Source organism: Chiroxiphia lanceolata, chromosome 27 (genome assembly GCF_009829145.1).
Source record: "Chiroxiphia lanceolata isolate bChiLan1 chromosome 27, bChiLan1.pri, whole genome shotgun sequence".
In the NCBI taxonomy this organism is placed as follows: Eukaryota; Metazoa; Chordata; class Aves; order Passeriformes; family Pipridae; genus Chiroxiphia; species Chiroxiphia lanceolata.
The window spans coordinates 1,254,419-1,270,784 of NC_045663.1; the positions used below are offsets into that span (position 1 = coordinate 1,254,419).

Genomic DNA, 16,366 nt, shown 5'->3' on the forward strand with positions numbered 1-16,366 from the left:
CGGGGGGGGGGGGTTGATAAAAGTGCTCCGGGAGGTTTTCCCCCTGTTCCCAGCTCAGCCGGGCTCCCCCAGCGCTGCCGGGGGGTCAGTGGTGGGGGTGAGCAGAGGGGGGCCGGGGCAGCGCAGAGACCTCGGGCTGCAGCTCCTGCTCCTGCTCCTGCTCCTGCTCCTGCTCCTGCTCCCTCGTTCCGGGCGGGGATGAAGCGCTGCCTCTCATCGGCTCCGTTCCCTCCTCTCCCCCTCCCGCAGCTCTGAGCAGCCGCCGCGTCCTCTCGGCTCTTTTTTTTAAGATTTCCAAGGTGAATTGGAAAAGCGAAAAAGAAGAAGAAAAAAAAAAAAAAACACAAACAAAAAAACCCCACCAAAAAACCAACAACCTCCCCCCGAAACCTGCAGTTCTGAAGCTTTCAGAGCCCCCTCGGAGTGGTTTTCTCCTTCCCCGCAGCCCTTGGAGCTGTTTCTCGAGGCAGCCCCTGAGTGCAGAGACAGCGACCCCCCCACGGAGCCGCGCGCGCTCAGCCGGGGGGTTCCCCTCCTCAGGACCCCCTGTCCTCCCCCAGGACTCTCATCCTTCCCCCTGAGCCCTCCAGTCCCAAAATCCTGTCCTTCCCCCTGGGACCCCTTGTCCTTTCTTCCCTCCAGGACCCCCCGCCCTTCCTCTGGGGCCCCCCTTTCCTTTACCCCGGGACTCCCATCCCTCCCCCTGGGACCCCTGACCTTCATTTCTCCCAGGACCTCCTGTCCTTCCCACGACCCCTGTCCTTCCCTCCAGAGCCCCTGTCCTTCCCCAGCCCCCCGTCCTTCCCCCTGTGACCCCCAATCCTTCCCCAGCTCCCCTGTCCTTCCCTCCAGAGCCCCTGTCCTTCCCCAGACCCCCTGTCCTTCTCCACGACACCCTGTCCTTCCCCAGAGCCCCTGTCCTTCCCCTGTGACCCCCAGTCCTTCCCCAGCCCCCCTGTCCTTCTCCAGACCCCCTGTCCTTCTCCAGACCCCCCGTCCTCCCCCTGTGATCCCCTGTCCTTCCCCAGAGCCTCTGTCCTTCCCTCCAGAGCCCCTGTCCTTCTCCAGCCACCCCGTCCTCCCCCTGTCCCCCCCTCCCCGGTCCCCGCTGTCCCCCCGGGGCGGCTCTGGCTCTTTAAGGGCGCTGCCCGGGCTCGGTCCCCGCCGTCGGGGCGAAGTCCGCGGGCTCCGTTGCGGCGGCGGGGCCGGGGATGCAGCTCCCGGCGGGGCCGGGCGCCCTGGCCGCCCCCCTGCTCTCCATCCCCGTGGCCTTCGGCATCACCGGCGCCACCGCCCTGGCGGAGTGAGTGCGGACCCCCGGGGACCCCCGGGCTCGGGGTTTTGGGGTTCTGCTCGGGGAGGGGTGACGGGACCAGTCCGGGAGCGGGGGGAGAGTCCGGGCTGTCCCGGGACACGGCTCCGTCCGGGGCTGGTGGGATCCAATCCCGCCCGGGACAGGGGGCCCGTCCCGGGGTCCCACCCGGACCTGGAGAACAGGGAGCGTGTCCTGGGCGGGGGGCTGGGGCTGTCCCGGGACAGGGGGGCCATCCCGGATCGCGGGGTCCACCCCGGACAGGGGGCTGGACCTGCCCGAGATCTGGGGGGGTCCTGTCTGGGACAGGGGGCTGGATCGGGGCTGGATCTGTCCGAGATCTGGGGGGGTCCTGTCTGGGACAGGGGGCTGGATCGGGGCTGAATCTGTCCTGGATCTGGGCTGGATCTGTCCTGGATCAGGGCTGGATCTGTCCTGGATCTAGGGGGGGTCCTGTCTGAGACAGGGGGCTGGATCCGTCCTGGATCGGGGCTCAATCCCGGGGGGATTTCCCGGCGTGTTCCGTGGCTACCTCGCTGCCTTTCCAACCCCGCTCGGGCTGGTCGGGCCCAGCGGGGCTCTTTGGGGAGCAGAACGGGGCTGCTCGCCCCCCAGACCCCCTGGAACTGGGGTGATCCCGACTCTGGAGACCCCTCCACGCCCCGCTCCCCTCCCGGAGCGTCCCCGCTGCCTCCTCGGCCGCTGACGTGTCCCGGCGCGGCCGATGTCACCCCCGCACCCTCCCGGTCACCGCCGCTGTCACAACGACCGAGAACGGCCCCCTTTCGGTTTTCCTGCCCAGCGACACCCCCGTGAGCTCGGCCGGGCATCCAGGGCATATGGAACCGGCTCCCTGGGGATCCAGGAGCTCCACCATCCCTTCCTCACCCACTTTATTCCTTTTCCGTGCATCCCCTGACTGGTTCATTCTCCTCTAATTTCCAGTCCCAGCCTCCCTCCAGCTCAGGGCTTTCCCCTTGTGTTCCTTCATCCCTTTCTCCCCTTTCCGTCCTTCCCTTCCCTCCAGGCCCCTTCACCCTCCTTTTCCCATTCCTTAGGTATTTATTTCCACCAGGAGGAAGAGCTTTTAACCCAACTCCTCACCACAGAGCTGGGGGCTCTCCTGGTCACCCTCTAAAGCTCTCCCCATTTTCATTCCCAAACTTTTCCATCTCCTCCCATCCCTGCTGCAGCCCAGATCTCCAGGATCCATCCCTGGGCATCCTGCAGCTGGAGGAGCCCCCGTGCCGTGCTGCTCCACGGCGTTTGAACCCTGAATTAATCATTCCATGGGAGTAATTAGTTGTGTAGTAATTAATTATACAGTGGCAATAATGCACTGGGGCGGCCACACTTCGGTGATTTGATTGGTTTGGGGGTTTTTTCCAAGAGCATCTGGGCTGGTTTGGGTGTTTCAGGAAGGTTTGGATGTTGGGTTTTTTTTGGGGGGACACACACACTGAGCCCTGCTCAGCCACTGTCCCAATTCCTGGCTCTGGGAGAGCAATTCCAGCTGCCCAGGATGGTTTTCCCTACAGCTTCTTCGCTCTCTCAGGACACTTTTTCAGTCTCTCTCTCTCTCTCCTTGATTTTGGTTTATTATGGATTTCCCTGCTCTGGACACAGATTGGAGAGGGGAGGGCCCTGCTGGAGCTGCTCCCTGCCCTGGCACAGGAGCCTTGCCAAGGCAGCCCCTTCCCCACCCTGCTGGAATGTCAGGTTCCTCCCTTCCTTTGGGATTCACCCCCCCGGGGTTGTTTTAGACCCCAGAGGAGCCGTTTTCCCCTCTCAGAGTTTGGGCAGCGCCAGGACCCCCCTGGGGTGCGGGGCCTGATCCTGACCCTAAAGACTGGGGGGGGTGAGGAGCATTTCCCGTGGGCAGGGGGGAAATGGGGCTTGGTGCTGGACCCCCCCCCTCTGCTCCACAGCAACCCCCCACTGCTGGTGCTGACGGTGACCCTGGTGCTCCTTGGCCTCTTCTCCATCATCCTCCTCGTCAGCGGCGTGAGCCACTTCCAGGACCCCCTGTTCTGTGGTGAGAGCCCCCCCAGGCTGTGGGGGTTGGTTCTGTGTTGGGGTAGGGGGTGAGGGTTTGGGATTTGGGATCTGGGGGGAGCCCTGAGCCCCTGGCAGAGCTGCCCTGGCTCCCCCCCGCATGTTCGTGGTGTTCTCCTTCGTCTCTGGCGTCGACCTCATCATCGCCCTGGAGGATGGGTTCATCTCTGGCTTCATGGAGGTCTATGTCAGAGAGGTACTGCCCTGTCCCACCCCATCCTGGCCCCCTCCTCCCCCTGCCTGTGTGGGATTGGATGGAGCTCTCCCTGCTGGAGCTGCTCCTGCAACACCGGGATCACACACTGGGATCACACACCGGGATCACACACTGGGATCACACACCGGGATCACACATCAGGATCACACACTGGGATCACACACTGGGATCCCACACTGGGATCCCACACTGGGATCCCACCTGGAGCAGCTCCAGTTCCCGTGGAGTGCCCCGGGGAGGGGGTGGGAAGGCAGCTGCCCCCTCCCTGCCTGACCCAGTCCCTCCCCCACGGGCAGGGCGAGCCCTACCTGCGCACGGCCCACGGGATCATGATCTGTTACTGGGATGGCGTCGTCCACTACGGGCTCTACCTCACCATGGTCATGGCCATCGGCCACAGGTGAGTGGGGACCTGGGGGCTGGAGGGGCTCGGGGGGTTTGGAGCATCCCAAACTCCGTGGGGAGGGAGCCACAAGTCTGGCAGAGGTGCCAGAGGAGCTCATGAGGGTTGAAGCATCCCACACACCATGGGAAGGGAGCTCTGAGCTTGGCAGAGGTGTCAGAGGAGCTCATGAGGGTTGGAGCATCCCAAATTCCATGAGGAGGGAGCCCCAAGTCTGGCAAAGGTGCCAGAGGAGCTCACGAGGGTTGGAGCATCCCAAATTCCATGAGGAGGGAGCTCTGAGCCTGGCAGAGGTGCCAGAGGAGCTCAGAGGGGTTGGAGGATCCCAAATTCCACGAGGAGGGAACTCCAAGTCTGGCAGAGGTGCCAGAGGAGCTCAGGGGGGTTGGAGGATCCCAAATTCCACGGGGAGGGAACTCCAAGTCTGGCAGAGGTGCCAGAGGAGCTCAGAGGGTTGGAAGATCCCCAAATTCCATGAGGAGGGAGCTCCGAGGTGCCTGTTCCCGGTGTCTCTGCAGGAAGAACTACAGGAACCTGGGGCTCTTCTGGCTGGGCTCGCTGCTGATGAGTGTCGTGGTTTTCCTGCTGGGGAACATGATCGGTACGGGGGGGAGGAGGGGGCTCGTGCCCACCGCCCGTGTCCGGGGGTTTGCTGCGGGTTTGCTGCTCCCCGCGGGCACAGGAGGGAGGTGCCGGTGCTTCCTCCGTGTCCATCCCGCGCCCTCCTCCCCCAGGGAAATACAGCTCCGAGCTCAGCCCCTCCTTCCTGCTCAACCTGCCCTACATCCTCCTCCTCCTCTGGGCCGGGGCGAGGCTGTTCCAGCAGCCCAGGGAGCCGCTGCCTCCTCAGCCCCGAGAAGGTGAGTTGGGGCTGCCCCGGGTGCCCGGTGCCCCTCCCGGGGCTGGGCCGGGGGGTGGCAGAGCCCAAACCGGGGTGTTTCCCTCTCCCAGGTGGCGGAGGAGCAGCGCAAACCCCTGTACCGGCGGCCCCAGGACGCGGCCCTGGTGCTGGTGCTGCTGCTCATGGCCTCGTTCACCTTCTTCAGGGGGATGGTGAGTGCTGGGCCCCCACATGGGGGGGGCTGGAGGGGCCGGGGGGGGCTTGGGGAAGGTTCATCCGCCCCCCTACCCTCCTCCCCTCCTCTCTCCACCCCCCCAGGTGGTTCTGGACTGTCCTGCTGACTCGCTGCTTCGAGTACATCTACCAGCACGAGCCGTACCTGCGCGACCCCGTCGCCTACCCCAAAGTGCAGGTGAGTGTGGGGGGGTCCAGCTGGGGCCAGAGACCCCCCCCCCGGTGGCACCAGGGACGGGGTGACCTTCTCTCTGTCCCTCCCCAGATGCTGATCTACATGTTCTACGCCCTCCCCTTCTTCCTGCTCTGCATCTACGGGCTGGTGCTGCCCGGCTGCTCCTGGCTGCCCGACTGGAGCCTGGTGTTTGCCGGGGCCGTGGCACAGGTGAGGCCGTGCCAGCACCCGGGGGGGGCAACGCTGGGACCCCCAGGGCTGGGTTTTGGTCCCAACCAGGGGCAGGGGGGGTTGGGGCTGAGCTTGGGGGCTCAGCTCTGCGCCCGCACGTGGAGCAGCAGCTCTGCCGCTGCCTGGTAATTGCTTTGGCCCCGGTGGATTTTGCCGGGCCCGGGGATTCGCTGGCCAGAAATAGGCTGGGCCAGGGCTATAATAGGATGTGCCGCCCGTGCTGCTGCCACCACACACCCCTTTGGGGCCGGGGGGGCCGCATAAGACCCCTCCCCCTCCCCAGTTGCCACCCCTTCCCTCTGTCCCCAGGCTCAGTTCTCCCACCTGGGCTCGTCGCTGCACGCCCGGGACCCCCCTTCCCCTACCAGACCCCCGACGACGTCCTGTGGAGCTTCCTCCTGTCCAACATCCTCTACGCGCTGGGCCCGCAGCTCCTGGTGCTCCGCTGCCTGCGCTGCCCCGCCTTCTTCCAGCCCCCCGCTCCTGCCGGCCTGCTCCGGGCAAAGAACACCAGTGACGGGGCCTGCCCGGCCCGGGGGGCTGCTCTGCCCACCCTGGGGCTGCTGTTCCTGTTCTGGGGGCAGCTGTGCCCGCCCTGGGGATTGCTGTCCCCACCCTGGGGGCTGCTGTGCCCACTCTGGGGATTGCTGTGCCCACCCTGGGCGCTGCTCTCCCCACCCTGGGGGCTGATCTGCCCACCCCGGGGGGCTGCTGTTTCCAGCCTGGCAGCTGCTGTCCTCACCCTGGCAGCTGCTGTTCCTGTTCTGGGGGCTGCTGTGCCCACCCTGGGGGCTGCTGTGCCCACCCTGGGGGCTACTGTCCCCACCCTGGAGGCTGCTGTTCCTGTTCTGGGGGCTGCTGTGCCCACCCTGGGGATTGCTGTGCCCACCCTGGGGGCTGCTGTCCACACCCTGGGGATTGCTCTTCCCACCCTGGGGATTGCTGTCCCCGTTCTGGGGGCTTCTGTCTCCACCCTGGGGGCTGCTATCCCCGTTCTGGGGGCTACTGTGCCCACCCTGGGGGCTGCTGTCCCCAGCTTGGGAGTTGCTGTGCCCACCCTGGGGGCTGCTCTGCCTGGTGCCCCCCGTCCTGCTCGAAGAGCCACAGAGCAGTGGGACCCAGAGACGTCCCAGAGGGGCTGCCAGAGGTGTCCCCAGGGGTGCTCTCCTGGTCCCCTGGTGTCCCCAAAGGCTGTGGGGACCTCTGGACACTCTACAGGGACGTTGTGGCTGCAGCCACAGCCCTGCCCGTGCCCAGGGGCTCTCTCTGGTGGGGGTCTCCCCTCCCGGCGGGTCCCGGGGGGGCCGTGGGTGCCCTGTCCCACCCCGGCCACGCCGGGAGGACTCGGGAGGGAGGGAGGGGGGGCAGTGCCAGGAAAACGCTGTTTACAAAATAAAGGAGCGAAGGGTCGTTCCGGAGCCGTGTCCCTGCCGTGCCCGGGGATGTCCCTCCGTGCCAGCGGTGGGAGAACAGGGATGGGACAGCCCCCCCCCCCGGCACCCCCAGGGATGAAGAGCCCCCCGGCCGCTCCCCTGCGGCCCTTTGGGGTGGGGCCGGGGGGTCCCCGTGTGTACCCGCGGGTGGGTGCGATGGGCACGCGGGTGTGCGTGGGGGGGTTGTAGGAGGGTCTGTGAGGGTGGGCTGGGGGCGCGCGGGTGGGCGGTGGGCACACGGGTGGGCGGTGGGCACACGCTGCCCTTGCCGTGCCCGGGGCGGGGGATTTCCCCGACACAACCCCCCGTGCCCGGCGCGTCCCCCGGGGGTCCCGGCAGCACCGGGGGGTCCCGGGGATGGGGAGAAGCCGGGCGGGCCGGTGACCTTGGCGAGCCGCCGGCCCTGCGCAGCGCCGGGAGAGCCGGGGCAGGGCCGGGCCGAGCTCCCGGTGCCGCCCCCTCCCTCCCTGCGCGGAGCCGCACCGGCGGCACCGGCGGCACCGTCGCGCTGCTGCGGGCGGGCCCCTCCCGCCGCCGGCACCGGGGACACGGTGAGTGCGGGGCTGCGGCGGCTCCGCTCGCTGCGGGGCGGGCGCGGGGCGCCGGGACGGGACCCCCCCCGGGTGCCGGTGCCGGTACCGGGCGGGACGCGGCGGGCGGGGGGGTCTCTCCCGGCCCGGCGGGGCCGGTTTCCCGCCCCCCCCTCCCCGCGCTGCGCTGCCCGGGCCCCGGAGTCCCGCAGCCCCGGGGCCGCCGCCGCAGTGTCCCGCACTGCAACACCGCGCCGGGCCCGCGGCCGCGGGCGGGCACAGCCGGGGCTGCCGCATCCCCCCGCCCCGCCCGGGGCACCGCGACCCCCCGGAGGGGCTGCGCATCCCCCCCTGCCCCCGCGCTCGGCACCGGGACCCCCGGGAGGGGTTGTCCTGCTCTCACCGCCCCAGGGACGGGGCACCGGAGCCCCCCGAGGGTCTGCCCCGTTCTTTCTGCCCCCCGGAGGGAACACCGGAATCCTCGAAGGGGACTTTCCCGCTCCCCCTGCCCCGGCTGGGTACCGGGACCCCCGGGGGGGGCTGCCCCGCTCCACAACCCCGCGGACCGACCGGGGCTGCCCCGCTCCCCCTTACCCCGGACATGGCACCGGGACCACCGGGAGGGACTGCCCCGCTCCCCCTTACCCTACACTTGGCACCGGGACCACCGGGAGTGGCTGCCCCGCTCCCCCTGCCCCCGGACACGGCACCGGGACCACCGGGAGGGACTGCCCTGCTCCCCCTGCCCCCCGCTCGGGCACCGGGACCTCCAGGGGACACACACACACACGCTCCCCTCCCTACGCCCCCAGACAGAGCAGCGACCCCCCGGGGGGGTCTGTTCCTCTTCCCGTGCTCCCGGAGCGGGCACCAGGACCCCCGGGGGATGCCCCGCTCCCTCTTGCCCCGGACTTGGCACCGGGACCACCGGGAAGGGCCACCCCTCTCCCCCTGCCCCGATCAGGCACCGGCGCTCCCGGGGGGCTGCCCCGCTCCCCGCGCCCCACATCCAGCTCCCGGCGCCCCTTCCCCACCCTCCCCTGCGCTTGGTGGGGGGCTCATTCCCGCGGTGAGGGGGGACACGGAGCCGGGCTGGGATCTGGGGCACCCCCAGAACGCGGGGCTCGGGTTCGCAGCCCCCGGGGATCAGGAGGCTGTGCCCCGGGAAGGAAGGGGGGGGGCGCAGCCGGGGGTCTCGGGGGGCTCCGGCCGCCGCCGCCGCCGCTCCAGCCCCATCAGTTCGGTTTCCAGATGTGCCGGCGCTGCCATAAATAACTCAGGAGAAGCGGCCCGGCGCGCCTGCCATGAAATATTCATCGCGGCTGTAACCGAGCGGGGCAAGCCGAGTTCAGCGCCGGGGGCGCGGGGGTCCCTGGGGCACGGGGGGGGCGGCGCGGGGAGGCAACGAGAGACCCAGCGCTGCCGGTGCCCCCCCTCCGCTCGGGGCGGGTCAGGGGGCGGCGGTGGGTGATGGCACCACGGGGGGGGGGTCGGGGACCGGCGTCGCTCCTGGGGGGCTGCCGAGGCCGGGGGTCGGGCAGAGAGGGGTCTCCTCCCGGGGGGGGGGCTGGAGGGGGTGCTGAGGGGTCTGCTGTCCCCCCCCCAGATGCGTCCCCAAAGCCCCTGGGCCGCCGGCCCGGCAGCTCTGCTGCTCCTCGCGGGTATCCTCGGCTCCGAGGCGCTGCAGAGCCCCGGGGGAGGAAGAAGGTGGTTCATGTCATGGGTGAGTGGGAGGGGCCTCCCGGGGTGGGGTGGGGTGGGATGGGATGGAGTGGGTGGGATGGGTGGAATGGGGTGGGGTGGGATGGGATGGGATGGGATGGGGTGGAATGGGGTGGGATGGGATGGGGTGGGGTGGGATGAGATGGGATGGGATGGGATGGGATGGTTTGGGATGGGGTGGGTTAGGATTAGGCTTAGAGTGGTGACAGGGACAGGGCCAGTCCTGAGCTGGATGCCCCTTGTCCTGAGTGGGGTGTCCCTTGCAGAGGGTGACAGGACAGCCCTGAACTGAGTGTCCCTTGTCCTGATCTGGGTGTCCCTTACAAAGGATGACAGGGCCAGCCCTGACCTGGGTGTCCCTTGTCCTGAGCTGGGTGTCCCTTACAGAGAGTGACAGAACCAGTCCTGAGCAGGGTGTCCCTTGTCCTAATCTGAGTGTCCCTTGCAGAGGGTGACAGGGCCAGTCCTGAACTGAGTGTCCCTTGTCCTGATCTGGATGTCCCTTGCAGAGAGTGACAGGGTCAGCCCTGATCTGGGTGTCCCTTGTCCTGATCTGAGTGTCCCTTGTCCTGACCTGGGTGTCCCTTACAAAGGGTGACAGGGCCAGCCCTGAGCTGGATACCCCTTGTCCTGAGTGGGGTGTCCCTTGCAGAGGGTGACAGGTCCAGCCCTGACCTGGGTGTCCCTAGTCCTGAGCTGGGTGTCCCTTACAGAGAGTGACAGAACCAGCCCTGAGCAGGGTGTCCCTTGTCCTGACCTGGGTGTCCCCTGTCCTGACCTGGGTGTCCCTTGTCCTGACCTGGGTGTCCCTTGTCCTGACCTGGGTGTCCCTAGTCCTGACCTGGGTGTCCCTTGTCCTGACCTGGGTGTCCCTAGTCCTGACCTGGGTGTCCCTTGTCCTGACCTGGGTGTCCCTTGTCCTGACCTGGGTGTCCCTTGCAGAGGGTGACAGCGGTGCCGTGGTGGTGCAGACGGCTCCGGGCAAGGTGGTGACTCACCGGGGCGGGACCATCATCCTCCCCTGCCGCTACCACTACGACGTGTCCGCGCACGACCCGGCCGAGATCCGCCTCAAGTGGACCAAAGTGACGGAGCCCATGGCGTTCGTGGACGTGTTCGTGGCGCTGGGCGAGGCCCGGCGGGCGTTCGGGCCCTACCGCGGGCGCACGGCCCTGCAGGAGGACGGGGCGGGCGACGCCTCCCTCATCATCCGCAACGTGACCCTGCAGGACTACGGGCGCTACGAGTGCGAGGTCACCAACGAGCTCGAGGACGACACCGGCGTGGTCAAGCTGGACCTCGAAGGTACCGGCACGGGGGACAGTCCTGGGGGTTTGGGGAAGGGCTGGAGGACGCTGGGTGTAAAACCCGACGCCCAAAATGCCCGTAAAGGACCCTCCGAGGCTCTCTTTTGAGCGCCAGAAAGCAAAAGCCACTCGTTTATTTATTTATTTATTTATGTAATAAATAAAGGCCGGTGGGAGTTTCTCTCTCCTCGTAGCTGTAACTTCCCCCTGGAATGCAGGAGGAGAAACCACCCGGATTATCCAAATTATGCCCGAGCAAGGCGCTTCTCCCGAGGCGGGGCAGCATTCCCGAGCGGGACGAGCCCCATCCCCCTGGCCACGAATCCCTCCAGAAAGGATCTCCCCTTTCCTCCCCCCCTTCCCCCCCCGGCGTGGGATGGTTGGGATGCGGTTCCCGGTGCCCGTGTCCCGTTCACCCCCGGGGCCGGGCGCTTTTCCCGGCGCGTGCCGGTGGTTTATTGCCGCTGTCATTGGCTTTTCCTGTTGCTCCAGGTTTATGGGATGGCAGCTCGTAAACCCCGCGGGCAGACGGCGGCTCCGGGGCTCGTAAAGCACCCGGCTGGGGGGGATGAGGGGCTGGGAGCGGCTCCGGGGCTCGTAAAGCACCCGGCTCGGGGGAGATGCGGGGCTGGGAGTGACTCCGAGCCCGCCGGGACAGGATGCGGGGCTGGGAGCGGCTCCGAGCCCGCCAGGATGTCGGGAAAGGGGGAAAAAATCTTCTTTTTTGGGGCTGCCACGGCCTGGCTGGACACCACTGGTGTCCCCGTTCTCCCAGAGCCTGGGGGTGGAAGGGGGATCCCTAAAACCACAGCGTGGAGGGTCTGGGGGCTCTCAAATTCCTCCCCGGGCACAGGCAGGGCCAGCTCATGGTGACCGGGCTTTGCAGCCGTTTGTGGACAAATCTTGGGGGCAAGAAAGAAAGGAAAAAAAAGGGGAAAAAAGCCGAGAGGTTTAAGAAACGTTGGATCGCGACACGGAGTGAAAATTGAGCCTGAAAACGGCTTTTTCAGAAGGTGATGTTAAGGACTTTTACTGAAAGCAAACCGAACCGCAGCCGTCCCGACCCGGGGCGGTGCCGACTCCGTTTGTTGCGGGTTCAGGCAGGGGAGAACCTCCCGCCCCCAAATTCCTCCTCCCACTCCTCCTCTCCGTGGTGTCCCCGTTCTCCCGGAGCCTGGGGGTGGAAGGGAGATCCCTAAAACCACAGCGTGGAGGGTCTGGGGGCTCTCAACCCCCCTCCAGGGGAGAACCTCCCGCCCCCAAATTCCTCCTCCCACTCCTCCTCTCCGTGGTGTCCCCATTCTCCCAGAGCCTGGGGGTGGAACCACAGCGTGGAGGGTCTGGGGGCTCTCAACCTCCCTCCAGGGGAGAACCTCCCACCCCCAAAATTCCTCCTCCCACTCCTCTCCGCAGTGCCCTCGTTCTCCCGGAGCCTGGGGGTGGAAGGGGGATCCCTAAAATCACAGCGTGGAGGGTCTGGGACTCTCAACCCCCCTCCAGGGGAGAACCTCCCGCCCCAAAATTCCTCCTCCCACCCCTCCTCTCCGTGGTGTCTCTGTTCTCCCGGAGTCTGGGGGTGGAAGGGGGATCCCTAAAACCACAGCGTGGAGGGTCTGGGGGCTCTCAACCCCCCTCCAGGGGAGAACCTCCCGCCTCCAAATTCCTCCTCCCACCCCTCCTCTCCATTTCCCCCCCCCCTCCAGGCGTCATCTTCCCGTACCACCCTCGCCTGGGCCGCTACACCCTCAACTTCCACGAGGCTCAGCAGGCGTGCCTGGAGCAGGACGGGATCCTGGCGTCCCACGACCAGCTGCACCAGGCCTGGCTGGAGGGCATGGACTGGTGCAACGCGGGCTGGCTGGAGGACGGCTCGGTGCAATACCCCATCTCCCGGCCGCGGGAGGAGTGCGGCCGCAAGGACACGCCCGTGGGCGTGCGGAACTACGGCTACCGGCACAAGGAGAGCGAGCACTACGACGCCTTCTGCTTCACCTCCAACCTCAACGGTACCCGCGGAGGGGGCGCCGAGCCCCGCCCGGGAGGAGGGGAGGGATGGGGAGGGATGGGGAGGGAGGTTCCCATGGCGACCCGGGAGGATGCTCCGCCCTGGGAGGGGGGAGGTGGCCGCGGGTCCCTTCCCTGGATCCCTCGGCACGGCAGGAGAAGGGGGGGGTCGGTGGTGGGGACCCCCCACCTCCCAGCAGGGACCGGCCTCCACCCTTGTTGGTTCTGGGGCTGGAACACCCGGTTTTAGCAAAAGCCTCTCTCTTTTTTAGCAAAAAATTCTCTTTTTTTAGCAAATATCTCTTTTAGCAAAACCCTCTCTTGTTTAGCAAAACCTCTCTTCTTTAGCAAAGACCACTCTTTTTCAGCAAAACCCTCTCTTTTTTAGCAAAACCTCTCTTGTTTTTAGCAAAAACCTCTCTTCTTTTTTTGCAAAAACCTGCCTTTTTTTTTTAGCAAAATCCTCTCTTCTTTTTTTGCAAAAACCTGCCTTTTTTTTTTAGCAAAAACCTCTCTTTTTTAGCAAAACTTCTCTTAGTTTTAGCAAAAACCTCTCTTCTTTTTTTGCAAAAACCTGCCTTTTTTTTTTAGCAAAAACCTCTCCTTTTCTTAGCAAAAACCTCTCTTTTTTTAGCAAATCTCTCTCTTTTTTAGCAAACCCCTCTCTTTTAGCAAAACCCTCTCTTTTTTTGGGGAAGACCTCTCTTCTTTAGCAAAGACCACTCTTTTTTAGCAGAAACCTCTCCTTTTCAGCAAAAAACCTCTCTTGTTTTTAGCAAAAACCTTTCGCTTTTAACAAAAACCTCTTTTTTTTTTTTTTTTTCAAAAACCTCTTTTTTTTTTTTTTTTAGCAAAAACCTCTCACTTTTTTTTTTTTCCCTTTTTTTTTTTTTTTTGGCAAAAACCCTCTGTTGGTTTTTTTTCTTTTTTTTTTATCACAGCCATCTCTGCCAGGCAGGAGCAGGGGCTGGAGGTAATTGCAGCAGCAACGGGCCCCGGGTGATGGATGAGGCCGGGACCACGCGAGACAGATGGAGCCAGGAGGGCTCCCGGGCTCTGTAAATCCCTCCTGCCTGGCAGGGGGGGCCGGAGGGGGCCCTGCTGATGTTTGTTTAATGGTGGCAGGTGGGATAAATAGCGGGTGACACCAGCAGGAGGAGCTGGCACTGCCCACACAGCCCCTAAATCTGCCCACACTGCGGGTCCCCAGAGCCCACCCAGCCCCTCACCTCCTCCTGCCCCCCCCAAAATGTGTTGGTGGGGGGTCAACAGGGTTTGTGTCACGTGTTTTCTTCAGCCCACCCCCCAAAAAAATGCACTGGGGGGAGTCCACAGAATTGCACCACCCTTCCTCCAGCCCCCCAAAAATGTGGTGGGGGGAACCCTCCAGAGCTGGCATCACTCGCCTCCTCCAGCCCCCCCAAATGTGCTGGGGGGATCACCAGATGGGTACCACCCACCCTCCACCTCCAGCCCCCCCAAAAATGCATTGAGGTGGGTCCATAGGGTTTGTGCCCCTCACCACCTCCAGCCCCCCCCAAAATGCACTGAGGGGGCTCCAAAAATGCATTGAGGGGGCTCTACAGGGTTTGTGCCACTCACCACCTCCAGCCCCCCCAAAAGTGCACTGAGGGGGCTCCAGAAAATGCATTGAGGGGGCTCAAAAATGCACTGAGGGGGCTCCAAAAATCCGTGGAAGGGACTCCACAGGGTTTGTGCCACTGACCACCTCCAGCCCCCTCAAAAATGTACTGAGGGGCCTCCAAAAATGCACTGAGGGGGCTCTGCAGGGTTTGTACCACTGACCATCTCCAGCACCCCCAAAAATGCATTGAGGGGGCTCCACAGGGTTCGTGCCACTCACCACCTCCAGCCCCCCAAAAATACGCTGAGGGGGCTCCAAAAAATGCATTGAAGGGGCTCAAAAAATGCGTTGAGGGGGGGCTCCAAAAAATGCATTGAGGGGGCTCCAAAAATGCATTGAAGGGGCTCAAAAAATGCATTGAGGGGGCTCAAAAAATGCATTGAAGTGGCTCCAAAAATGCATTGAGGGGGCTCCAAAAATGCATTGAGGGGGCTCCACATGGCTTGTACCCCTCGCTCCAGCCCACCCCACCAATCCCACCGCGGCGGGCACAGGATGCTCCAGCCCTGACCTCTCCTCCCAACTCCTCCCCAGGCAAAGTTTACTTCCTGAAGACGTTCCGCAAGCTGAGCTACCCGGAGGCGGTGCAGGCCTGCAAGAACAACGGCGCGGCCGTGGCCAAGGTGGGGCAGCTCTACGCGGCCTGGAAGCTGCAGCTGCTGGACCGCTGCGAGGCGGGCTGGCTGGAGGACGGCAGCATCCGCTACCCCATCGTCAACCCCCGCGCCCGCTGCGGCGGCCGCGAGCCCGGCGTGCGGAACCTGGGCTTCCCCGACAAGAAGTACAAGCTCTTCGGCGTCTACTGCTTCAAAAAGGCCGGAGAGGCACCCCCGGAGAAGGCGGCGGCGGTGGGAGGGGGGGGGCACCCCAACCGCGTGTGAGGGAGCATCTCCCCAGGTTTGGCCGGGGAACGCTTAACACCCCCCCCCCCCCCAAAAAAAAACCGCGCCTGGGTGTGTGTTGTTGGGCTCCCCGGGGGTCGCGGTGGAGCTGCGGGCAGCCCCCGCCTCGGGCCGGAGAGGTGGAGGAGCCCGGTGGCACTCGGGGGGGGGGGGAAAACTTGAGGCAGCGGGAGGGGAAGGACTTCGGGAGCGCTGCCCCCGGGCCCGGGGCTGGCTCCCCGCTCATCGCAGCTCTTGCTTCTCGACCTGCCTGTTGCATGTGCTAAAGGCCCATCAGAGCCTCCATCCTCACCACCCCGGCGTCCCCCCCACAGCGCTGATACTCTCCCCCCCCCGCCCCAACCCCCGGGAGGTGCCGCGGGCCACCGGTGTCACGGCACCGTCAGGTCTCTGCAGGGGACTGACCTGCCGCGGGCTCCCCAAAACGCCTCTTCGGCGCTGGGCAAGGACTGGGGGCACTGGGCAGCCTGGGAGGGGGCACTGGGCAGCCTGGGAGGGGGCACCCACAGCCCCTCCAGCCCCCACTCCTTCGCTTGGCTTCGTGCGGATGAAGTGGGAGGGGCTGGGTGGGCACCGGCCCCCGTGCCCGCCCTGCCGGGCACCCCCCGAGGCTTTTGGCAGCCCTGGGCACCCCCCGAGGCTTTTGGCAGCCCTGGACGTAGTAGATGAAATAAAAGCTTCGGCCGCTTTCGAGAGCTGAGCCGGGCTCTGGTGTGTCCTTCGCCGGTGCCACCCCCGAGGGGTGTCTCGGGCACGACCCCAGCACTGCTCTGCCTCACCTTCCCTCCCTGTTCCCAGCACGTTCAGAGCATCCCAACAGCATCCTGCTTGGATTTGTTGGGACCAGATCCAAGGGATCCAGTGCCAGCAGAGCCACACAGGGGCATCCCCGTGGCTGGGCAGCGCCCAGGAGCCACCGTGGGGGTGGCAGGACATGGATGTGGACCCCGGGGTCCCCCAGAGGGGCTGGGGGCTTCCTCCCCCCACCCCGGCCCAGCTGAGCACGGCCCATCCATCACCTTCACCGGCTGATGGAAACAAAGAGCTGCTGGGGTGTGACAGCCCTGGCAGGGGACAGAAGGGTGGGTGACAGGGGGTGGGGTGCAGGGAGGACCCCAATAAATCCATCAGCGTCTCCCCAGCTCGAGGGGGATCCGTGGCCACGCTGGGGACACACGTGGCAGCCACCACTGGGGAACAGTTCCCCATTCATGAGGAACACCAGGAGCCCCAGGAGAGGGGTTGGGTTTGCTTTAAGTCCATGTGGTGAAAGGAGGTGGCAAAAAGGACACGGGGGGACCTTCTTGGGGGTCCCCACAGCCCCCGGGAGGGCACCAGGCTCGGGGAACTCGCTC

The 16,366-nt window shown here is 65.4% G+C and overlaps 2 protein-coding genes across 2 annotated transcripts; both read left to right on the forward strand.

The window, feature by feature from the left end:
* Positions 1 to 1,196: 1,196 nt before the first annotated feature.
* TM6SF2 (transmembrane 6 superfamily member 2) lies at positions 1,197 to 6,210 on the forward strand (the record flags this gene model as incomplete). Its single annotated transcript, XM_032711664.1, is given in 14 exon segments — positions 1,197 to 1,303; positions 3,241 to 3,347; positions 3,469 to 3,563; positions 3,881 to 3,984; positions 4,506 to 4,588; positions 4,722 to 4,830; positions 4,832 to 4,847; positions 4,939 to 5,040; positions 5,147 to 5,173; positions 5,175 to 5,240; positions 5,328 to 5,447; positions 5,778 to 5,816; positions 5,819 to 6,016; positions 6,079 to 6,210. Coding segments are annotated over 14 exon segments (1,290 nt in total), but the record flags the coding sequence as incomplete, so codon positions are not given.
* Positions 6,211 to 9,037: 2,827 nt separating this feature from the next.
* HAPLN4 (hyaluronan and proteoglycan link protein 4) lies at positions 9,038 to 15,037 on the forward strand. The gene is given in 5 exon segments (XM_032712285.1): positions 9,038 to 9,119; positions 9,122 to 9,154; positions 10,096 to 10,458; positions 12,164 to 12,466; positions 14,644 to 15,037. Coding segments are annotated over 5 exon segments (1,128 nt in total). The 3' UTR covers positions 14,991 to 15,037.
* Positions 15,038 to 16,366: the final 1,329 nt, after the last annotated feature.